Source organism: Talaromyces amestolkiae, assembly GCF_001896365.1.
Source record: "Talaromyces amestolkiae strain CIB chromosome Unknown scaffold1.1, whole genome shotgun sequence".
NCBI lineage: Eukaryota > Fungi > Ascomycota > Eurotiomycetes > Eurotiales > Trichocomaceae > Talaromyces > Talaromyces amestolkiae.
The window spans coordinates 2,986,577-3,010,732 of record NW_024468037.1 but is presented as its reverse complement, the minus strand read 5'-3'; the positions used below and the strand labels follow the sequence as shown (position 1 = coordinate 3,010,732).

The following is a 24,156-nucleotide window of genomic DNA, read 5'->3' as shown; positions in this document are numbered from 1 at the left end:
ACAAGAACTAGCAAATCACCCATGTTTGTGGACAGAAATGTCAGTATCAATGATACTGAACCGCAACATGATCATCCATATACTTGGTAATATCATCCAAAAACAACGAGGCCCCAATCGACAGCGCTCCAAACGCAATAGATGCCAAATAAACATACTTGTAACTTTCAGCATACGCAACCTGGCCCGCCGCAACAACCATCTCATACGCAGTGGTGTTTCCGGCAATACCGGGGATAGTCTGCAATTCTTCCAGCAACGAGGCGGTGGTTAGTTCAATTGCCTCGGTGATATAAGTTACGTTTGTAATGCCTAGTTCGGTAGCCATCAGACCACCGATGTAGTGGACGGAGTTTGTGGTGAATTTGTTGATGAAGATGTTGAAGTAGATGGTGTAGCCGATTGCGCCGCCGACGACGCGGATGGAGAGTGTAAGGGCTGCGATTGTGGCGATGAGGTCCTATGTGATAGTTAGTCTGTGTTCCTATAACTCACAATCAGGGATCGTGGCTTACATCTGGGCAAATTATGGTCGTCATAATACTTGCTGGGACGACAATACCACCAATTCCAAGACTTCCGATGATCAGAATGATCCATAGAGTGCTGAGATTGTCGGTTCGCGCAACAGCCATGGCTCCGCATCCTGCATCATGTTAGACGTTGTCAATTATAGTCCCATCTCTGGATGATATAGACATACCGGCAGTCATCAAGACACTGCTTCCAATCATCAACGCCTTGATTTGACCCTTCATATACGACAACAAACAAAGTGTGATACATGCGCCAGCCAAGATACCATATCCAACCGGTAGAGAACGAAGGCCAACTCCCACGGGATCATGACCGAATTGATTAAAGCTCTGCGTCGGCCAGAAGAGAATGACAGATATGAAGTTTGCGCCGGAGATCCAAGTAATCAATAGCGTCAGACCGAGTGTGCGAGGTTCCTGCATTATCTTTTTAGGGATCATGGGATACCGTGCGCCGTAAGCTTCCCAGAAACCGAAGGCGACAAGAATGAAAAATCCAAGGATTAGGGGAACCAAGACATGAGCTGTCTTCCACGAATACTGTTCGCATACAGGTCAGTTGACTGTTTCCGATGAAGAATTATGGCAAAGAAAGGCACCTGATAACCACCCCATTGCATCCCGGCCAAAAACAAAATCAAGCCAGCAATACTCAAAAATCCACCCACAAAATCAATCCTGGAAATAATCTCCTTCTTCGATAGACCTTGACTATTGTCTCGCTTGGGTGGGAAGTAGAAGAACACAGTACAAATCAATCCGATACCGTTCCAGATACCAGCTAGTAGACCGACGTATCTCCAGTTTGAATGGTAGGCAATAAGTTGAGCCCACATGACTGAGGCCGACCACGGCAAGATTGTCAATATCAGGGCAGCGACGTATGTACCACGTTTGCGGGTTGGTGCCATTTCGGCAGTGGCTGAGAGGGCGGTCAATTCGTTGATGCCTTTTTCATATTCACAATTAGTTTGTAATTTCTAAGAGAAGAAGTATGCTTAGAAGAGAAATACCTGCTCCAGCACCCGAAATGGCCATTCCTCCGATAAAAGTGTTCATGGTGTTGGCGGTACTCGATACAATTAAACCAAGACATACGAGTGTTGCACCGATGATAGCGACATATCGACGACCGAGCAGATCTGATAGACTACCGACGAATGGGCAGATACCTGCGAGAGCGAGCAAGTTTGCCAAGACCTATTGATGTTGCATGTATATTAGCTATGCTCAAGCCGAACCCTTTTATCCGTAGGAGACTACGTACAAACCATATCCAACGATCTGCTCCACCAATTGATGCATAGATATAGGGAGGTATGCCGCCGAAAAGGTAGATTGGAATCTGAGAGCCTTGAATATGACTTCGACATCAGATCTGTTTGTGTTATGAATTGAATATTGGATTGACTTACCAGTCCACAGAAACGCCATTGCAGTCAGACCCAAGAACTTCTTCATCGTCATCTTGAAATTGATCAGTGGGTGGTCAGAGCCTTGAGCAATGAAAATTTTTGACATACAGGTGCTTCGGAGCTTGAGTCTCCAACTACTTCAACAATAGGTATCGCCTCCAAGTTGCTCTTAGGGCTTGAATGGATGCTATTAGTCGTGCCATGGCTGAAAGACGGCGACATTTCTTTGGTGTCCATGTTGGCAACAACCAATGTCGCTTCGCTGATTATCAATATGAAGAAATTTCTAGGGGGCAATCAGGATATCTCAACTTATAACTTATATCTAGGACGATTTTTCCAGATACGTCAGTGAGAAATTGAATAGGTCAAAAAGGCTGGCCAGTATCTGCACTGTTTCAGAAGCGCAAGGGACGAGACTGGACCAGCTTTTTATACATGTCGTAGATCTTTTAAGATCAGGCTAGGCACATGCGTTAGATTCATATCTATCTAGCGCAACGTGCATTTAGGTTTCACTACGCTTCCATCAGTTCTTGGGTCTGACTCGGCGGGCATTGAAAAGAGCAATGGCTGGTCAGTGGCCACTGTCTCTGGATAGCAAATGTATACGTATGTCGATTTCTACCGCTCCAAGCCTCAAGCGGATTGGATATCGAGCAAGGGATGTGACCTATGCTTCCTCCCCGCCTTGCAGACGACCCATATGCTGGAACTAGCAGGCCGCGATTGTCGGCGCTTTTTTCTTTTTTGGACAAGACGAGCGGGATGTTTTTTTTCTGGATCAAATGATACATGGCCTAGCCTCTGGGCGCAGTAGTGGTGTAGGTCATTTCACCTTGGAGGGTACACCCTTACCCCATATTTTAAATATTGTCCCAAGACTAAGCCTAAACAGGTCCAACTTTCAGCGTGAGCGGCTAACTAACCCCAAAGACGGTTTGGGCCCCGCGGCCCGGACTTTGGTAGGATGAAGCCGTCAAATCCATCGCTCCCACAAGCGTTTCAAGACAGTTCCTATTTTTTTTTTTAACTTCGTGCACATGGCAGAAGTGCAGCTTCTAGCATTCACCGCGTGGGAAAGAACATGCAGTAATAAAGTTCTGACATTGTCCCTCGGTAAAGCGTCAATTTCTCCTCATCAACAGCCCGCATTTGCAATATATCTCGAGGGGATTCCCCCGCATTTCCACCTTCTGAGCATCTTAGCTTGGGTAGATTGCGATGAAAGTGGAGCGTGGCATGGCATTGACAAGCCAATCCCTCCGGATCTTTGTCGTCGAAACTTGAAATGTCTACAGTCGATTTGCCGGGACTAGAGACAATTGGTTTCTCTGTCGGAGCACCCTGTCGGATTAGGTCAAAAGAGCGAAAGCTTAGATTGAAGATGGACTAGACTAATGATGCACAGACGGTGAAGATATACTAAACTAGACTATAGTGACTCCGATATCAGTTCGTACACATACCCCATTGTCATGGAACCTATACAGAACAAGGTAGACCTCGAGTTCAATAGTGTTTGGCTGTTCAATCGGTATGACTACTCGACTCTTTCGTCTGACAAGACAATTAATTCTTTGATGAGTTGATTGACTGAGAATCCAGACCACAAAAAAAAAGTCTGTTTTCTCCACACGCAAAAAAGTACGTGGCTTTTCGTCCTGAACAGCGCGTGGTAGATAATGGCAGGGTTGCTGCATGAATTTAACATTATATATCGCAGAGCTTCTTATAGCTCACAACTGATTTTAAAAGTCCCACACTTTTTTGTTTTAGATGTTCAAGAGATATTATCATATTCGCATTTCTCTGTGGCAGTTTTATCCTGACTGCATATGTGAATTTGCCTCGTGGCAAACATGTGTTTCAGAGGACTGAAGACATCAATCAAGTCATTCGACACGAAGAATGAGACTCGACGATTCGGCCGTGTCTGCAACGACACCCTGATCGCTTACTGGTTCTGATAATGTCGGTGGTAATGGTACATTAGTCGAAGTATCTACCACACAGTCTTATACTGCAGGGTATATACATCTCTGTAGTCCTTGAAATTTGGTTCTAAGACAAAAATCTGTCAAATTTCAAGTTTCAAGTCTTGTACAACGAGTGTCTGTCCATATCTGCTCAGCCAACATGGTAGAACGAAGGAAATGGCCCCCGAAGAACTACCACCTTGAGAATGGAGTTTCTGAAACACTTTTCAGAAGCGTTCCAACGGTTTAAGCGGGATATTCTTAGGCACAACGAACAAAGCACTCGCCGTACAATAGATATTCTCTTCTTGATCGAATACAACGGCGGTGACATACGATTTTCGGTCCGTAGAGCGCTCCTTGTCTAGCGTAGCTGTGATTGTATAGAATTGCCCGCTAGAGACGGGACGATGGTAATTAATGTCGAGATGAGCGGTAACACCCGTGTGTGCAGGTACAGATAGTATGGCGACACGTCCGAGTTGCTCGTCCAGGACAGTTGCTATAGCTCCACCATGAACGACTGTCGGCCAGCCATCGGTACTATTTCCAAATTGAACTACATTGATGCATGCATTTTCCGCTTTGTTCCAAAATATTTTCTGAATATTCGAAAAGTGTCAGCGTGGAACACCATCATTGGGATGCAGTCATGATCTGGAATCGCCGTATGCTTACTTGGACTGCTAGAGCTCGACTGCCTTTCAAGGCACCACTGGTGAGTCTCCGCTCCTTGTCTGTAGTATCTTCATATGCATCCCATTCCTCGTAATTGGGCCTCAATCTCAGCTCCTGGACCCTTGGAAGACGATCGACCCATTTTCGGAGGTATCCCAACTTGGCCGCATCCTCTTTGGAACCTGGCTCAGCAGGGTGGAAGAACCGCTTGAGTGAAGAATCTGTTGAAAAGTATCCAAGACCACCAAAAAGCAGTCCCCAGAATATCCTTCGCGTCCATTTGAATCGTGGAACACGTCGGGTTTCCAACGCGACAGTTGTGTTGTGACGGAGAGGTGTGGAGGTCAATTGCGTGGGAACAACGTGGCGGCGGAAGGATCGAGGTACGCCATGGAGAAAGTATAGAGCATTGTGTTGTGTTCTTGAAGTGTGGAACATCTTGGCCTCTTTACCGCCAGAGAGTACAAGTACACTCCGTGGTGCCACGAGATGTTGGGTTGGAGAGACCAACAGACTGGCATGGAGGCAATCGTAGTTCCTGCCTTCAGCCTCGGCAAGCTTAAAAACGGCGGTCTACTGCCTACTTCTACGCCTCGCTGCAGGACGTCGTGTCCGAGTGGTTAAGGAGAGTGACTCGGGTTTCTTAGCCTTTTTGCTGCTGCTGAAGACGAATATCACTTGGGTTCCCGCGCGTGTTCGAATCATGCCGACGTCGATTTTGTTTTTTGTTCCTCTCTATTCCCGCGTCGTGATCTTTATACTACATGCCAACTCACGTTTACTGTTGTTGAATTGGATGCCTAAGAGTTAAGCTCAGGTTGCACGTAGATTTCTGCTCTTCCATATGCATGGGGTTCTCTCCTTTCTTTCTTGCTTCCGGCCCAATCAGGCCGTTTAAAAGATATTCGCACGCGCCACGGAAGCGTTGAAATAGTACAAATATTTCTAACGATTTGGCAGGGAGATCTAAGAATTCTATATACATTGAAATGAGAAGTGCGTTGCTATAAGCTGAGACGTCGTGTCCGAGTGGTTATGGAGAGTGATTAGAATTATTACGTGGTCGGCTATCTGCCATCACCAAAATATCACTTGGGTTCGCCCGCGCATGTTCGAATCATGCCGACGTCGCACATTGTAATTTCAGATGTTATGTTTTTATCTTTCATTGAGATATCATGCATGATTCTATTTTTTTTCTTTTGCAGCTTACAGGAAGTTCTAAAGCAGAGTGAATGAAAGTACGGTTACAAATGCCTGTCTTATTCTTGTCTAAATTCGATCTGAGCACTTTTATTTGCGAGGTGTGTTTGAACATGGTGTATATCTTGTTTATCGTTAATGCATAGTGTCCTCTGCTGTGTTCCAAGCATCGTTCGCCTCATGCTCTACCATCCGATATTGTCCCCCAAGATCGATGCCTGATATGAAACCATTCATGTCTGCTTGTTCAAACATTGTCGCGAGGACCTTTATATTTTGGAATCGGTAGCTCGGGCAGCGGAAATCAGAAGCCGATCACGACTAAGATTCTAGCTCGTCTTTGCTGGGGAGGTCAATGGCCCGGTACAGAAGGATCAGTGCCGAATGAGATTCGCCTAGAATATTTGTTAGCAAGAAGCAATATTACAACAGCACGAGTCAATTCTTACCTCCACCGGACAAGGTTTCGATCTTCTCGGCATCTACCTCGGTCACCTTGTCGTCATTGAACCACCACCATTTACCGTCGTCTTCGCGTCGCTTGCCATTAGGGGCACGAGCATCGTCAACAAGGCGGCCCTGCTTCTTGACGTATGCAGTGTAATGACCACTATCAGCACTGGCGCCTTGATGAGTAATCACTCCTCTCAATTCATAGAGTCCCGATTGATTAGAACCGTCATCGGTCGCTAGGCTTGGATCAATAAGCTCGAAAAGCTCTTTCTTCGCTTTGAGAATAGCCGCTCTCCTCTCAGCCTCGTATTCTTCGTCAGACTTGAACACTTCGTCCATAGCGGTATCGCCATCTTTGTCGCTGCCCTTGCTGGTTTCCGCTTCCTCTGCCTTTTTCTTCTTCTGTAAGGGTTCAGCTGGTTGTCCTGACTCGCCATCTGCTTTTCGATCCTCTTCTTGTCGGTGAGCCAATTTCTGTCGCTTGCGGGCGCGCTCAGCATCCTCTTCGTCCTTGCGAATTTCGCGGACTTTGTCCCTTACGGGGATCAGTCTCTTTTTGAGCTCATCGGTGCAAAACTCGACAACGTCAAGCTCAGCTGGAAAGGTGACTTTGCGCATGATCTTAGCTTTCTTCTGGCTCTCCCGTTTCCAGAAAAATCGAACGAAATGAACTGTCAAGTATTTAGGTAGTCGAGCTATGCTTGACTTCTTAGTGTAAATGGCATCTCGATCTAGGACAGCTGAGCGTTTCTCGATCTTTTCCTGCAAACCAGCTTTTATTCCGTCACCCAGGTGGTTGATGTCCTTATCGATGTGACAGTCCAGCTTGAGGAAGACATCAGATGAGCTGACAGGTTCTTCACCTGCTTCTTTGGCAGCAGGTTCATCGCATTCGAGAGTAGACTCAAAGCGGCCACTCATGTATTTGTCAACGAACGAAGTCTCAGATTCGCCGTCTTTGACCTTCAACCTCTGACGCAGCTGGGTCAAGATCTGTGACCAAGCTTCCTCAGCGTCCTGCTGCGCATATCCGTGGCCATTCTGTGCCTTTTGTGCGAACTGCGGAAACGTGTTTCGAAGGACGTTCAAGAACATCAACGGCGGAAATCCCTCCTGGGTTTCGGACATTTGCTTGTACAAGTCCCTCAATGAACCGGTCAAATCTGATGATGCGCCCAGACCTCCGAGACCGAGGGTGCTGAGATCACCCAAGCGAGAAGTTCCATCAGAGCCAGTCGAATTGTACCGTGATAGTTCCTGTTGTAATTCGGGGATAACTCGTAGAGTCTGTAAAGTTGAATTCAAGTAGCAAGTATTGCCCAGATTTTGCAAACCAGCTGGAGTGGCTCCCTCCGCTCGGGCAGCTTCTGCCTCCGTCATATCTTCCACAAACTTGACGGCCTCCTTGGGACGAGCCAAAATAGCTGATGAATCAGCTCCTGATGGAGTTCCCATCATCATAAAAGTCTGTCCAGATTTTGCCTTGAGGGTTGAAAGTTCGGTTTCATCCTTGAGCTGGCCACCTTTGACCAAAATTTTTTGTCTTTCAGGTTCGACGCCGGTGAGGGAGTATAGCTGGAACTTGAAGGTTTCGCCATTCGATGATGGATCGAGCTCGACATCGTAGCGTTTGCCCTGATGCTTGACGATGACTTCGGATTAATCAGCACTGTAGCTCTTACAGCTAAGCTTCAGGTGGAGGGGAAGGACAAACCTGGTATCGTAGCCATGGCGAGACAGTGTATATAAAAACGACAAGTCACGTAGCCACTTCTAAAAGGTAAAAGAGGCAAAAAAAGAGACTTATGAACTTGTAACGAGTTTGATGAAGCGGTAAACAAAGACCGCCACTTGCGGGGAGCGATTGACGACACTGTTGATGGGAGAGAGCAAACAGTGCAAACACTGTCCTACGTAGACCCGCTGCTGCCATCATCACAATCAATCATGCCGCCTGAGCTCCCCGCAACAACATCTCCGTTGGCTTCGATTATTCAATGCTATGACTTGGCACAACATCTGAACGGCCGTGTCGAATTAGTAGTCTCTCGTTACAATTTTTGATTGTATGACAAGTCATTGAGTTACATGATTGAGTAGCAGGATATTCCACTGGCCGATTATCATTATGGTAAGACGGAATGCATCCACATACCCAACCTCGATACCAAGCTGACAATTCAGTCACAATCCCTCCGCCCGTACCTCCAATGCGTCCGATCCTCCTTGACGGCGGCTCTCTCCGTATCGAACTTCGCCTCCCAGACCTCTGAGAGACATAATGTCCCCGAAATTGAAGCTGCCAGTTCCCCCGAAGTGCTTCTGAACCCGCTCACAGTGGCCCGCAATGAGAGTGAAAGGGTCCTGATCGAGCCCAGTGTGAACAGTGTGCGCGTTAGCATCCGTATCAAGCAAGCCGACGAAATCGAGAATATTCTAGTACATAAGTTTACGAGATTCTTGACTCAACGCGCAGAGTCGTTCTTCATCTTGCGACGTAAACCTGTGAGGGTATGTTACGGTTGCACGTCTATATGGATTCTCAACGAATTCTGACTAGTATGAAGGGATATGATATTTCTTTCCTAATTACGAACTTCCACACCGAAGCCATGTTGAAACACAAGCTCGTCGATTTCATTATCCAATTGTACGTCTTTCTGCTTGTTGGATGCCTAGCCGTTTGCCTTACTAAACCGTGGGAGTCTGAAAACTAACCAATCACATAGTATGGAGGAAGTTGATAAGGAGATCTCAGAGATGAAACTCTTTGTATGTTTCAAGTGATCTATTTCCTATTGTCTGTATTGAGCTGACATTTTTCAACAGTTGAATGCTCGAGCTCGATTTGTCGCCGAATCCTTCCTTACCCCTGTAAGCATCTAGTCCCGTGACACATGTGGCCCTAAGACTAACAATGGGGTTCTCTTTAGTTTGATTGATTCAATGATGTCTTTTAGCCTTGTTATGAAATGCAAACAATTTATTGTTCTATTCATTGTTCTATTGTAACTGTAGACACTTTGCTTGTCTAAGAAGTTGTGCTACTTCACTTCAAGATAAGGTCTGAGGCTGTATCTGTCATCTTATGAGTTCGTCTCTATGATACAAAAGTCATATACAGACGGTATCTATAGTTCAGGGCGAATGTGATGAGATGTCTACTTCGGATATGTACTTGGAAATGCAACCTATTTACTCAAGACCCAATCTAGGGTAGCTTCATGATACTCGAGAGAATAACTATTTACACACTGGATCTCAAACAGAACAACCCAAGTCGACTTGCTCCCATTGGTAGCTACACTTGCTCGCCGACTTTCTGTACTCCATTGGGTAGCATCCTCGATCATCTGACCAGCAGGTTAAGATTGTTCAATCTTCTCCATTACTTCATCCTATTCAGTCTCACTCTGAACTATTGTAGGAACTTTGTCGCCCTAGTATCTCAACGAGTTCACTGACAAGGGGACACCAAGTGACCTACCAGACCCGCATGTTCATTATCAAGCATCAAGAGCCTAATAATGATGATTTATACAGCGGAGCTCGCCTAGATCCATAATGATGCATACTATCACCTCATTAAGCGGGCCCTATTCACAGCCCTTGATATGAATAGACTCACTTCAAGTAGTGAACTGGGACAATATGCCCTTTCAAACTATGAATGACTTCTGAAAAAAAGCATAACTGGCTCTGTTTTCATTTCACAGCTATATAAAACGGAAATCTTGCCCTTCACTTCACTCTTGCCTTCATCCTGATATCCTTTCTTCACATCTACCCTTTCTTTTCCTCCGAACATCTTGACTTTTGGCAGTCTTCAAAGCTTCAAATCCTTCTTTCTTTTCCCCTTCTCCGTTGTCAAGTTTCTCTCTCGAGTCGTCATTCCAGCTTTCAATTCTCGTCCCTCACTCAAAACATACGAGCACACAGGTATCATGTATCACCAAGTTCCAGGATTCTCTGCTGGCAGAGGTCCATTCCAAGCAAAAGGACAATCACGGTATGGAGCTGGTCCATACATGCCTCCCTCTATGCGGAATCAGGTCTTCGCTTCTGGTTCGCAGTTCACGCAGGCAAACCACCAGCAACACCATGCGCAGCCCCAAGTCCAACTCCAGCAGCAAGTCCACAGTCCACTGCCTACTCAGATCAACCACCGTCAGCTCTATGGTCATCAGATGGAGCAGTTCTTGAATGAGCAGCGAAAGCAAATTCAGCAGCAGATGGAGCAGCGTATGGCTGTTCAACGCAAGATCGATCAGCAGAACATGGACAAGTCTGAGATATCAAAGGTGCAGGCTAGACTTGGTGCTGGAGCATGCGATACCCAAAACTTCCCCTTCAAGAACATGGCAGCCGAACAACAGCCCAAGGATTACGGAGTTGTCAAAATCAGCAATGTAAGTTCTTACATTGATCACTTTTTGCCTATTTTAGGCTCTTTGCTGACATAGCTCAAGCTTCCTTACGCCGTCACTAGACACGAGATTCATCAGTTGATGGGACGTCATGCTGGCATTGTCGGTCCTGATCTCGGTGGTGGCATCCATATCATCATGGAACGGTCTACTGCGAAGACTATGGATGCATTTGTCGAGTTCAATACGCAAAAGGACGCCGAAGCAGCGGCTCGTCGTCTCAGCTTCACGGAATCTGGGCGTTATCCTCGCCTGGGCACACGCCATGTGGACATCGCTTTAAGTTCTCAGGACGAATTGATGCACGACTTGTTTCCCCGAGCAAAGTGCGTTGAATGGAAGAACGGTATGCCACAGTTGCTTCCCAACAACGATCCTTACTCCGCCGGCTTCCAAGGTTTTTTGACCAGCGAGGAGATTCGCGGCCTCGTGTCTCACGCCCTGGTACCTGCTCGTGTAAGTATTTCCTCTGACCCCATACTCCTATCGACAGTAACGCTGATATGTTTCTCGTCCCAGTCGCCCTTTACCGAACGTTGCCGTCAGCGAACTTATGAATGCTTGATCTCCACATTGTGGAAGGTATGAACGCTCTTCATCTTTGACTCGTTGAATTTCTTATCGCTAACACAAGAATAGTTTCCCTGGTTCGCCACTTCGATGTACACCGTTGCCGACAGAGACGAGCTTTATCAAGCAGCCATACAACAAATTTTGGAATTGTCTGAGAAAGTCAAACAGCGTCGTATCATCGGTCTCAATGAATCGCTGCTTGTGGATCTCCTTCGTGCTGGTTTCAAGTGTCCCTCCTTCAATGAACGACAGAGGTTTTGCTTGATCGCAGCTGCTGAGATGCCTGCATTTTCTCCTGTCGTCCACCGGAACCACTTTCAATATTGGCCTTTCGACTGTCTCGTGAAAAGCAACTCTGCTAGCGAGTACGAGGTTATGGTATACACTTCCTGGCTCCACACCTTTTTGATGTAATCCCAAGCTAATTATGTGTCTGTTGATTAGTATTACGCCCAATTGACTCGCAAAGCCCTTGGCACATGCGACAAGGACAATCTGATCGTCCGCAACAACTGGCGCAATAGAGCTGGTCTGATGAAAGAATCTCCTTGGGGACACCTGTGGGTTGAATGGAACTTCCATGACAAGACAACGATTTTTGAGATTGCCGCAAAGCTCGAGATCCAATTAGCTAGTGACTTGATTAGAGTTGCTCTGCACGCCGAAGTCCAGAACGCAACTCGACCATTCGCAGGGCCTATGATTCTTAGCAGCCCAATCTCGACACAGCACAGCTTGATTCACCAGTCTATCACGACTCTAGATCCTTGGGCCAAAGAGGTTACCAAACGTGAAGTCTCTAACCACGATTCACCTTCGCCTGAATCTTGCGATCAGAAAATCTTGTCAAACTCGAATTCGGATGATGAGAGCCTGGTTTCTGCTCTCCGAGGCGTTCGTCTTCGGTCTGGCACCAGCTCTACTCTCTCAGGAGCAGTCAGTCAGTTTGGCTCAACTAACGGCAGTTTGGTTACTACTGAGAGTGGCATCTATGGTGTATCACTTGAGAACAAGCCTAAATATCGGCATCAGCATAGCCAGTCTTTTTCGGCCGCTGTGCCCCTCACTGTAAAACCCGATCTCAAGGGTCTCGTTCCGGCTCGTCGTAGGGAAAGCATCTCGATTCCACCTACCATCCAGAGCATCAGTGGACTCTCAGACAATCACGACCACTCCTTGCTATCCCGTTCTGCTAGCAGGATGTCGCAAGCCGCTGCACTGTTCCCTTCAAAAGTTAGTGCTGATCAAGATGTGAAGTCGAGCGACAGTCATAATGTCAATACTCTCATGTTGCAGCACGGAATTTGGTCGACTTCTGCATCTGACCGCGTTCCTCTTACCACACCAAGCAAGAATGCGTTTGCATCCGCAGAAGGAGACATCGTCAGTCGTAGCGAGCGTTCAAGCCGTCACGCTTCCAATCTATCCGTGTCGAGCCAGCAGCGAGGCCTCACCATTCTGTCAGAGGATGAGGAGGATGTGTTTAGTCAAGGCACTCCTATCAAGTCTTGACTTGACCATCGACATCTCTGCACTGTGATGATCCTTTGCATGTTAAAGGCTCCTATGACTGCAACTTTTCTGCTTTCTGCCACAAATTTGTCTTCTCCCATTCCCATTTCCTTGTAATGAACAATTTCGAATGAAAGTTGAGCAGCACGACAGTGAATCGAACAGCCACTATGTGGCGGTTTGATGTGCTTGCCTGTCTCAATCGTCCGTCATTCTTTTCTTTCCTTCTATACGTAGTGGTGTTTTGTTTTCCAATTTCTGACCATGAAACGACAAAGTCGAATTCCTGTCATTGCACCCTACTAGTCACTCAATTTGTATGCAGCGAGGTTAATAGTCCTGAAAGGGAACTTGAATGCAACATGATTTTATTGAACACACTGTTCCCAACCTTTGCGGGAAAAAGGGGTTCTATGGGTAGCCCGAGAGTAGTACGGAAGTAGCAAGTCCTTTTGTCAATTTTGACATCAAAAACTTATGTTCATATCGACATCAGTGTCATCAGGTCTCGAGTCGTTGTCCTTTTGTTGAGCTTTCTCTGCTTGTCTCTTCAGACCTTCGAGTCGCTTTCTCTCCTTTCGGACCTGTGGATCTTCCCAATCCGAGGGTTTCTTTCTTTGAGCAGTACCGGGTGCTGTATCCAGTGCTGCCTTATAGAGGTCAAGTAGTCTAGATCGGAATCTTTGAACACGTTCTTTGTTGACTTCAAATCTTTCATTGGCAAGAGCGACCAGCATCCGTAAGTACTCTTCCGTGACTAGACTGCGCAGCAGTGGTTCTGAGTCGTCGTTACTATCTTCACAGTATCCAATAACGGATTCAAGAGCCAGCCCAGCTGAGCGAACGGCGACAATCGGGCTGTGTGATGCATGGTCTGTCGAGGACGAATGCTGACCTGGACCACCGCTGTGTAAGACCTCAAGACACCGTAAGCTCTGAAGCCCACTTTCACGAAATCCTGCATGGGATGCAGCGGCTAGAACTGGATGGGCGTGGTAAAGTGTAGCAGCCATAACGTGTAAGATCTGGAAGCTGTTAGCCTTGCAGCCACGAGAGTGAACATGTCGTCGAATACCGCGGCACGTACCATTGGATCATAGTGAAAGCGAATGAGTCGCATACTCGCATCGCCAAAAGTGCTGCTTTTGGGAATACCATTCCCAGGAACCAGGCCAAACAGCTCATGGTATGAAGACTTGATGCTGTTGTCGACGGGGTCATGTGAGACGTACAACCACCTCCCCTCGCCCTTTCCGCCGGAAAGAGCGAACTTCCACCCAGCATCACCTTCCTTGTTGGCGAGCCCATCCTCATCTTCATTCTCATTCTGGCTTTGACCATTGATTTCGCCATTATCAATTTGATTTGAAACTTGTCCAGCAGCTTGTTCAGTAGCCTGTGAGGTTACTTCCGTCTTTTGCTTCCTGATCGTCTTTTTGCTACCTTCGACAAAGATGCTTACTCTACCTGCGCAACTGCTGGTGGTAACAAGGCCATGCAAAGCATTGATGTCTTTGATCAAGTCGCGAATGCCTTCATCGACCGAACCCTTCGGCGACAGATCCGTATACTCTGCATCGGGAACTGACAAATCAGACAAAATCTTGCTCTTACGTGCCACGAAACCCGGCGTAACGGTAGCATCGCCATACTGCGATGGTGCGTCCATTTTCTAATGCTGCTTTGCTTTCTTACTCGAACTTCAAGGGTCGAAAATGCAGGTCAAAATAATCAACCAATCGTTATGCTTCTCTCAGATTGCTGCAATGCAATGACGTGAAAGAACCACCGATCGATGCTGGCTATTTCTGGCTAGCGCTGCACAACAATGAGCGATTGGCAATTGCACTTAAAGCGTGGTGGCAGATACAGTACGTACAACAAGACGAGATTGCTTTTTTCTAAACGAGTCAGATGTATTTTACCGCGGGCGCGTATTTTATTGTGAAAGAAGCGGTAAGCGGCCGCTACGGGTATTTATTACGCCTAACGCTAGGTTCGTCTGTTGGAAGGATAAGTGCTTAGTGATTAAGTCTGTCCCGCTATTATAGGCGGGTCTCTCTGTCCTCTGGCACCGATAAAAGTTGACTTTCCTGGTGCTGTAGGCTACCTAGGATATAACTTGTTTCGACTTGTCTTGTCGCTGATTCGGAGCGGTAAAGAGAGCTTGTTTTTCTTCGGGTCAAAGCTTCGCGACTGCGTTCTACAAGGGTACATTCACGGGCACTTTTTGGAGGTTTACAGCGGCATAATTCAAATTAGATTCAAACACCTGCAAAGAAAACATGCCTCGTCGGTCGACAAGGCTCTCATTGGGCGAAAGACCAGCTACTGAGGTGGATACTAAGAGGAAACGACTTTCTGCGGGGTCTACAATGAAAAGTACCGCCAAAAAGAGCAAGTATTTCGAAGGCTCTGGTACCGATGAATCAGCCAGTGACGTTGACGGCGATTCCGGCTCCTCCTATGAGGAAGAAGAAGCAGCTCACGAGGATGAAGATTCAGTCGATGAGGAAGAAGCCTTCGAGGATGAATACGAAGAAGAAAAACCAAAGAAAAAAGGGCGCGGACGTCTGTCAAGTAGCGCAAAGACAAAGCAGCAAGATTCGGGTAATGATGCGGAAGACTCACCTGTCGAAAAGATGGCCAAAGGGAAAGAGTTATGGCGGGAAGGAGKCAAGACAGGACTAGGTCCGGGAAAGGAGGTCTTTATTAAGAAACCGAAAGCACGAGACCTGGGCGGCATAGACTATAAGGACGATACAATTCACCCGAATACTATGCTCTTTTTGAAAGATCTCAAGGAGAACAACGAGCGACAGTGGTTAAAAGGTACTGACCCTGCCTGATGCCACAATCCCCGGGCCTGAAGGGCTAATCAGCCTGCAGCACACGATGCCGATTATCGAGCTTCCAAAAAAGATTGGGACACATTCGTCGAGACTCTGACCGAGAAAATCGTCGAGAAAGACGAAACAATTCCGGAATTGCCTGCCAAAGATTTGGTTAGCCCTGTCCGTCCGTTTGGCTATAGTCCATCAGATCCTAACGATCGTCAGGTTTTCCGCATCCATAGGGATGTCAGATTCAGTAATGATCCCACTCCCTATAAGGTAAGATGCTGCTCCTTCCATTTTGTTGCAAGAGCCTCAGTCTCTGGCATCCTGCTGAGCATCGATCGTGGCTAACGGATTCACAGACTCATTTTTCTGCTGCGTGGTAGGTATAATCTGCCGCATAAACAACCCGTGAACTGGCTAACCCAGGCACAGGAGTCGTACGGGACGCAAGGGACCGTATGCAGCGTATTATGTTCACCTCCAACCCGGCCATTGCTTTATAGGTACGTATGTGCGTCTCGTTTAGCGATCAATTCCGTGCCGGTCGAGTCATCACGATCGGATCCGCAACCTACACGCAGTATCCAGCTATACGTTTCAATTTGTCCATGAGCCAGACTTGAACTTCACATAACAACTAGAGGTTGTGTTTTTGTTCCGGTGCGGATTTGTTAACGCGTCCGTGATGTGTAGGTGCCGGGTTATGGATGCCAGAGGGAAGCAAACTAGCTCTTCTTCGAAGGGACGTCGATCGGAATTCCACGCGACTTAAATCGGTTCTGAGGAACGCAGACCTCAGAAGAGAGTTTTTCAAGGGCATACCTGATGATGAGCGCAAAGCTGTAAAAGCTTTTATTAGCCACAATCAGGAGAGTGCCCTCAAAACCAAACCCAAGGTGAGCTAGCTGGTTCATTATCTTCTTCCTGCATCCACTCAGTTTCTGCTTCGGACTCTTTGCCCTTTTTCCACAGTTCCTGGTTTGTTATTCTGTTATTATCACGCGGCTCGAAAAATGTTGTCCTGAGCGGTTCGACGTTCGACATTCGACGATACACATTGGTAGGGTTCAAGGTCCGTTATGAAGAAACGAAGCGCGACTCGGCAATGAAATTCAAGGGTCATTCCCCTTCCTGAATGTCAGCACTAAATTCTCTTTTCATTGGGGTTGCTGCTTTCAATCTCCCACTAACCATGCGTCGATGCCGTGGATCGCCCTGGCCTGCCAGGTCATTCGCGCCAGGCATCAAAAATGCTCTACCAAGGCATGAATACAAGCGTGATATGCTTTTGCTCCATGTTTTGTCAGAGTCAGCACTCTCACTGTCAAACTGATGGCATGACACGGATTGACTTGATGAAGGTTGATGGTTGGGAGCCGCGGGTGGACGGGACGGCCAGTGACAGTCCAGGTCCATTGGTACCAGACTTTGGTGATTGCCCCGTTTAGGCTGTCAACCACCAACCCCATTAATCATACCCGGAGCGAGCATGACTATGACAAGGCGTGGTACAAATACCGCCATAACGCATAACACTTTATGGTCAGAGAGTCATTCTTTGTGATTGGAGCTTGATAGTCATTCCCTTCGTATGCTGTGCTCTGTGTGTTCAATGTCTGGTCCAATCTGCCGATGCGATGGCTTCGACGGCGCAGCATAGTGCCGTTTTGTTCCATGGTTCACCATCATTTCCCGTCCCTTTGGATCCTTGCTAAGTCCTTAATAAAAATTTTCCTTGCACTAACACAGACACTCCTAGGGCTACGAACACGATAATCCCAACATTGATTTACTCAGATTGCGGAGCTACACAGTCGGTAAACCACTCTCGGACGAAATTCTGCTCAGCCCCGATGCACAAGCACGGATTGAGAGCCTGATACAAGTATTGGTGCCTTTTGTAAGTAGTCCCCTCCCTCTTCCCTTCCATCGATTCACCCCTCCTTCAGCTGCCTCTCTGCCTCCACCTTCTGCAATCATGCCATGGCAATGCAGCACAATGATCCACCGACAAGTTGCAAGTACAATCGCACTTGCCCTTCTGTGGGAATTGGTCTCGATTTCACCTCTCGTTATTCGCTCTGATCCACCCGCTCTCGGTCCGCTTTAGCGGCGTTGACCCCCTCCTTCGTCAACTCCATTCAGAGAAAGAGACATTCTAGAGGACGAAATGAATTCCAGGCTTGCATTTCAACTGCATGTCACTGCATCATGGTGACAGGGGGAGTCTTCTCTATTAGTCCCCCTGTGCTATATCAGTCAATCAATTGGCTCTGGGGATCGACTAGATGGAAACTTAATAATCCCTCACTCATTTCCACATCTAACATGAGGGCCTTTCTCGGGCATACCCGCAGCACCATTCCTTTACGAGGAATATCAGACCTGGCGCTGACAATCATCTGCAGGTAACGTATCTGAACAGCGTTGTGATGCCCGATGACCCGCCAAGTGATGATGAGAATGACCAAGACGATGAAAGTGAGTAGTGGCTGTGAGGATGATTTGTGTGTGATGGTTGTCCTTGCAGCGATCTTGACTTGTTTGTATGTATGAAGTAATTGTTAGATTGAGCGGGCCAATTCATACCCGGCATTAACCTTTCCTTGTGTAGAAGGTAGTACTCAATGCCAGCCAAGTTGGGCCGTAAGCCTACCTTTGTTCATCCCTTTTGGTCAAACTAGCCATCAACAAGAATTTGATAACTTGACAAGCTGCCGAAGGCTGCCGAGGTCATCCGCCTGCAAATAAACATTCAGAAGTGCAGCGTGACACAATCCCTGATCCCAAAGGCATGCCTTGACCTTGACCGCAGGAATGTCGAGATCCATGGGATACTTTACACTAAGACACCCAATTAGTCATAAGCTTTCGGCTTTCGTGACCAACCAACCCATCAAGATATAGCCGTAAATGATCCCTTTCGAAAATTTGTGATTCATCACATTTTCTAAATTTTCGGATGTAGGAGTTGTCTACTAGCCACGTCAATAGAAGACCATTGGCGTTATGCAAGTCAGATGCTAGTTGCGTTGATTTGGGCTAGTTGCAGGTCAATGGCTATTGTTTGTCGATAATATCGGGAGAAAGACAACAAACCAGAATGGAGCATGGGGAAATGAAGCGAGTACGCAGTCTAGAGCCTCGTCACTATAGCGTTGTCATAATGGAATGAAGACGTTTGACGGCGCAGTGAGTGATTTGGCATGAATGCATCGACAGCGTGACTCTCTTACCAAGTTTCAACGCCCGACGATGAGTTGGCTTTGACCTCCTCCCAGATGTCATACAGCCCTGCATTAAACCAACGTGGCGAGTGTTTCGTGTCAAGACAGATAGTCGGTTGAACATCTGATATTTGAGCAGTCTTGGTAATAGTAGCAGTAGTAGTACCATGTACATGTACCACGTCCGTAGGTATCCGAATAAGTTGTTCGGTTGGCTCAGCCTGGACGACGGATGTTGGTTTTCATGCAAGGTTGGGAGATTATCACAAATTCAAAAATTGCTAGCATGTGTGTCTGAGTTGCTTGATTTAGGTAGTGATGGCGTATTTTGTTGACTCGAGGTTGGCGCTTTCCTTCACAGCTCGCTTCAATTGCCTTGTTCCTGGAAGGTCCTCCTTCCGGATTGGGAATTTTTTACTACAATGGAGAGAAGAAGATAACATGGATGATAACATATTCACAGTGTATTCTCAAGCTGCCTAGCTGATTTGTAGAGTGTTGCGCTACATAAACATGCAAGTCATAGTAAGCCAACAACAGTATGCAACTTGCCTCGGAGTACAATGCATAGCGCAGTCTAGAATATCAGCGCGACAGAAATGACTACACAGTAAATTCGACTGACAAAACAGGCAAGACTCAGGCATGAATGCCTGATTCTGATGGGGGATTGCTAGTGCTAGTAAATACTATAGTAGCAAGTATACTAAGTACTAAGTAGAATAGAAGTACATCGCCCTTGGGCCTCATTGGCCACTAGTAGAGCATGTGACCGAAACTGCCTGCGGGCTTCCGAGGTGGATCAGCCGGCTACGGAGTCTGATTGGAGTCCCAGTAATCAGCGTGGCTTCGGTCCGCTCATCCTTAGTCCTTGGCCGCCTTACCCAACGCAGCAAGAGAGGGAGGAGAAACCTGCCGCTTGTTCCATTAAGTACCGGACGCTAACTGTATTGTTTTTTGGTGTGTTTCGTATTGTACTGTACGTATTATACTAACCCTCTCTGCATGTGCCTTCATGCTATGACACTTACTTGCCCTTACTAACTGGCGGTCAACATCCACAGGATAGATTGATGTAGGGTGACCATTGAGCGGTGAAGAGACGGTGCAAGGGACCTGCTTCCGTGGTGTATAGTCAGGTGAGTAGCATCATGACTGTGAGTGATAATATTGATTAATTCCGTGGGGTGTCGTTACGGCTTGGCCAGATTGAACATCTATGTGTGTACCGAATAGGACAGATCCCGCTGAATCAACTTTCACATAATCAAAGCAGGTACCCGAAATTCTAGCCTCGGATGAACGAAGTAGACTCGAGAATCGAGATTTACTCAGATGTCTCACATCTATGACGGTCACATATCCTTTTTTCTTTTCCCGGAAAACCGTTGTTTTCAAAGCTGATTCGTCGCGCGACCTGTCGACCTTCGTCTAAAATGCCATGGGGGAGTGGACTGGGATGTGGATCCCATGTGCGAAATCCCGAGTGTGTCCCGAGATCCATCATCCTGGGCTGTTGCCAGTCGCCATACTACGGTATGTACGTACGGAGTAAGTAATAATGAAAACGGACTACGCCGTCGTACCAAGCATTCGAGATGCGCTGGTTCGAAATAGAACCATGGATGCGAAATGTGCTCCTTGACCCGGTGACCAGAATCCGGGAACGAGTCAAGGATATGGTACTTCCACCTGTTTCTATACTTTCGATTGGATGGAATATTCAACTCGCACCTCTGTACAGATACTCAAGTAGCTTGTCAAATTAGTAAAGATGACATCTCATGGAGTGCATTTAATCATAGCCCTATATACGTTACCAAGATAATCTACACGTACGTGCAGCGGCTACACGGGCCGTTCTTGCATAAATGATTTTTGTGACCGGGATCCAGTGAAAAGCCAGCAAGCAAGAAAAGTTCGTCGAGTCACGTCAAGGCAAAGAGGGAATTAAGATCGGAGAATGGTGGATCATTTATTTTATTTATTTTTTTTCACGGAGGAAAGGTCCCTGCTCCACCGAGGATGGATGACGCGCAGGAAGTTCGAAAGAAAGAGCAGATCCGGACGGTAGATTTCCAAGAAACAAGGAAATGAATCGTGGCTGAGGAAGGAATGATTGGCTGAGAATGTCATTTGAATGTGACGAATAGAATCCTGTTTTCTTCTTTCATTTATTTTGTCTCAATTTCTGTGAGCCGTTCGTCCGCGGTGGCAAAAAGACCTCAAATTGTATGGTTCCGCGTTGATGAGATTTTTCAGCTGAGGTCGAACAAAAAGAACACAAAAGTCAAAGGGAAGGGACGGCTCGTCCGCGCCCACACTCCCCCCATTCAACTAACAGCTTAGTCAAACCACACGAACCATGGATACACAAAGTGTGATGGCGAACTCTTGCACATTAGCCCATATGAAAATTCAACTTTTGGTACGCACGATTTTTCCCCCGTCGGAGTGACCGTCAGTCACAAACTCACAATTCCAAGCCGCCGACGCTTCGAAGCGGGTTTCATCGGGTGAGTCGGAGATAGAATATTAATACGGAGTAGAGGTGTATGGTTTCCCCCCTGTAAAAGTCGTGACACGCAGCTCTGTAGAGTCAGCGATTCTGTCAAGATTTACTCGGTATGGGTTGGAGTGGCATGTGGTAGTCCAGCTGAATGCAATACGTTATCGTCACCACCTGCACCAGTTAAGGATTCATGGCGCATTGGAGACATGAACAAATCAGGTGGACGTCAGCACATGGTTCTAATGACAGCAATCCCTGTCGATTTTTCTTCAGATTAGGCCACTGATATACGACCCTCGGACTTTATTCGTGATTCGTTCTCGCAGTACTAGTAGATTGTTCGAGTGCTGTCATACATCATGCTTGGGGTCGTTACGGGGCTTAATATAATGTAGGTACCTAATTCTAGGCAAGAGACCAGCCCATACCCTTGATTGATCTAGCTCGTAAATTCCATGAAAAAAACCAAGCCAGCTCGCAGCCTCGCCTAAGCTCGACCAAACACCACGCAGCAAATACCAGCACTAAGATATTCAATATCCACAATCTGCGCTTGCACATCAACCTGAAGCCAATTTGATTTTTTATCGATTCTTCGTTGGCCCGCGAAGTCAACTATATCACGCCGGCGCGGCCCGCTGAACACCCCCGGCTAAGCGCTCATGCATATGCAACCCGTTCCCCGTTTGATTTGTCTTGTTGGCGGCCTGTGCAGAAATCCAAGTCACAGAAAGAGTCCGTCACGTACGGAGTACATGAGGGCGAGAACATGTGCCGAGTCTACTTGGAAGAAAACGAAAAATGAACATGTAGATCCATCGTGCGATTAAGTATCCTCGAAATAAAAGTACCGAATTCGACCATCAACAAGTAGTAGAGTCGAATACACGTGATCAGTTGACGATGCAGCAAATCCTCGTACCGGTAAATTTACCTGCAGTCTGAAAACAGCCCTAACGCTCAGTCGATGTATCAGTGATACCGGTACTCCGTATTACCAGTAAGACACCAGCGGTGCATCCCGGTCTAGCGCTATTAAGCTGATCCATGGATATGGCACTGGGTCGTAAAAGGACCGGCTCCTCCCTCCGCCGCGAAAGTGCAAAGTTAAACACTGCCTAGTACGGACGTAGCCAAGTGCTCACGGCCAAGTCGACAGACTTGGACAAACCAAGAAGAAGACCCAAAAGAGATCCCAATCAAAGCGAGATTTCGATGAGTGCTAGGATATTCATTCTTCAGCTATCTAAACCTCGCGGAGAGAACAATCGAGATCATATTCAGTCAGCAACTCTGCCGTCTCTCGGTCACATGAATGACGAATAATGAAATAACGAATAATGAAATGAAAAATGACGTGGTTGCACTGACAGCAGACGGAGGAGAAAATTGATTTCTGAATCTACTAATCTACCAACGAAGGCTGCATCGAGAACGCTCATTCGAGGACTGTAGATCCACGATCCGTCATTGCTTCTTTTGGAGCCATCTTCTTCCCGTTCCGTCTCGCGCCTTGCCGTCTTCCGATCGTCAATCTCTACCCACCGCCATATCAAGTTGGCTATATCAGGAGTATTATGATTCTGCGCGGTTATAACAAGAGTCGATGACATTATATACACTGCTATGTAGTTAACGGCTTAATTGCTTATGACACGTCTACTTCCGCCGTGAAAATTCATGAGTACTGTACTCGTATTTTATTTTCATTTCCGGCGTTACTACTTAGGCTAGAGCCTTAAGCAGAGTTCTACTATGGTAGTAGTAGAGGCTAGCCCCATTCCGCGCCTGCATGATGGCCTCGATAGTGACCGCGCGCGGTAACCCAGTGCTTAGTACAGCTTACTAGTACACCGCTTCTGGTGCCACTCCACTAGTCAGTGGCTAGTACCGTACGGGTCATGTACGTACAATTACGCTGTACGCTGTACCAAAATGGAGTACACCGTACTTGACCTGGACTTGCAAGGACGTTGTGACTGTGTGAAGTGCATGCAGAATAGGTGTAGATGTAGATGTAGATGTAGGTAGAGGTACATGCGCCTGCGTGTGATGACTGTATACGGAAGGAAGGAACGACCGAGTACCTGCCTGAATGCAGCACCAGCACAACGTGAGGAAGGACCCAACCGACGACTTCTTGCCAAGTGGCATTGTCACGATGGTTCTTGCCTTCTGAGAACAACTTCATCTTGCATTCTCTGCTTTCTTCCGCTCATTCTTTGATTATTCGTCTTTTGTCTTCCGTCGATGTCGCCGTTCTCCTGCGAATTCTCAGATTCACCGATTCAACCCATCCATCTGTACTACCTACAGACTCCATGACCGCAAAGTTGCAGCCTCTTTCCGCTAGTTCCAAGACACGCCGCTCCTCTCGAATCCTTAATATGCAATACAATCAATCCTAGTCCTCGTGTCCACAGCGGCTTACTGCGAATCATCAATCTATCACCAATCAGTATCATCCTGCCGAGGAAATTGTCCCTTGCGATCCACGGTCCACGCTGCTGCAATCATCGTTTCGCAAGCCCTTGCCTCCTCCTCCATCCGTCCCTTCGTCCCGTCTTTGTTGCGTTGCCTGTCGTCTCTGGAATCTTCAAGAGAGTCGAGAGTGCCAGTGGGCTCTCTCTCAAGTGGTCCGCGCCCACAGCCCCCTCCCTGCCCACAAAAAAAAAGCGTCCCCATTAGATCCGCCAACCAACGAAAGTTGTCGACGGCTTCCGGCGTACGAATTACGTCTCCAGCCGTTCCCGTCTACCACGCGAATGCTAGTCTTGTGCATCAGCCGAGCACGCTGGTAA

General features: G+C 47.2%; 6 protein-coding genes across 6 annotated transcripts; 2 read left to right on the top strand and 4 right to left on the bottom strand.

Moving 5' to 3' along the window:
* Positions 1 to 46: 46 nt before the first annotated feature.
* BHQ10_000983 (uncharacterized protein) lies at positions 47 to 2,188 on the bottom strand (the record flags this gene model as incomplete). Its single annotated transcript, XM_040882787.1, has 8 exons — positions 47 to 460; positions 516 to 646; positions 704 to 1,076; positions 1,136 to 1,485; positions 1,550 to 1,736; positions 1,804 to 1,889; positions 1,952 to 2,003; positions 2,060 to 2,188. The coding sequence occupies 8 exons, from the start codon at positions 2,186 to 2,188 to the stop codon at positions 47 to 49; spliced, it is 1,722 nt and encodes a 573-aa protein (XP_040729488.1).
* Positions 2,189 to 4,157: 1,969 nt separating this feature from the next.
* On the bottom strand, positions 4,158 to 5,046 carry BHQ10_000982 (uncharacterized protein; the record flags this gene model as incomplete). Its single annotated transcript, XM_040882776.1, has 2 exons — positions 4,158 to 4,532; positions 4,609 to 5,046. 2 exons carry the CDS (start codon positions 5,044 to 5,046, stop codon positions 4,158 to 4,160), a joined length of 813 nt encoding a protein of 270 aa, XP_040729487.1.
* Positions 5,047 to 6,132: 1,086 nt separating this feature from the next.
* BHQ10_000981 (uncharacterized protein) lies at positions 6,133 to 7,994 on the bottom strand (the record flags this gene model as incomplete). The annotated part of the gene is made up of 3 exons (XM_040882765.1): positions 6,133 to 6,206; positions 6,261 to 7,916; positions 7,979 to 7,994. The coding sequence occupies 3 exons, from the start codon at positions 7,992 to 7,994 to the stop codon at positions 6,133 to 6,135; spliced, it is 1,746 nt and encodes a 581-aa protein (XP_040729486.1).
* A 217-nt stretch (positions 7,995 to 8,211) lies between these two features.
* BHQ10_000980 (uncharacterized protein) lies at positions 8,212 to 12,776 on the top strand (the record flags this gene model as incomplete). Its single annotated transcript, XM_040882754.1, has 10 exons — positions 8,212 to 8,307; positions 8,365 to 8,775; positions 8,832 to 8,914; positions 8,994 to 9,036; positions 9,094 to 9,138; positions 10,317 to 10,673; positions 10,728 to 11,147; positions 11,211 to 11,273; positions 11,331 to 11,642; positions 11,709 to 12,776. 10 exons carry the CDS (start codon positions 8,212 to 8,214, stop codon positions 12,774 to 12,776), a joined length of 2,898 nt encoding a protein of 965 aa, XP_040729485.1.
* Positions 12,777 to 13,243: 467 nt separating this feature from the next.
* BHQ10_000979 (uncharacterized protein) lies at positions 13,244 to 14,445 on the bottom strand (the record flags this gene model as incomplete). Its single annotated transcript, XM_040882742.1, has 2 exons — positions 13,244 to 13,801; positions 13,864 to 14,445. The coding sequence occupies 2 exons, from the start codon at positions 14,443 to 14,445 to the stop codon at positions 13,244 to 13,246; spliced, it is 1,140 nt and encodes a 379-aa protein (XP_040729484.1).
* A 616-nt stretch (positions 14,446 to 15,061) lies between these two features.
* BHQ10_000978 (uncharacterized protein) lies at positions 15,062 to 16,521 on the top strand (the record flags this gene model as incomplete). Its single annotated transcript, XM_040882731.1, has 5 exons — positions 15,062 to 15,608; positions 15,666 to 15,889; positions 15,976 to 15,995; positions 16,049 to 16,119; positions 16,310 to 16,521. The coding sequence occupies 5 exons, from the start codon at positions 15,062 to 15,064 to the stop codon at positions 16,519 to 16,521; spliced, it is 1,074 nt and encodes a 357-aa protein (XP_040729483.1).
* Positions 16,522 to 24,156: the final 7,635 nt, after the last annotated feature.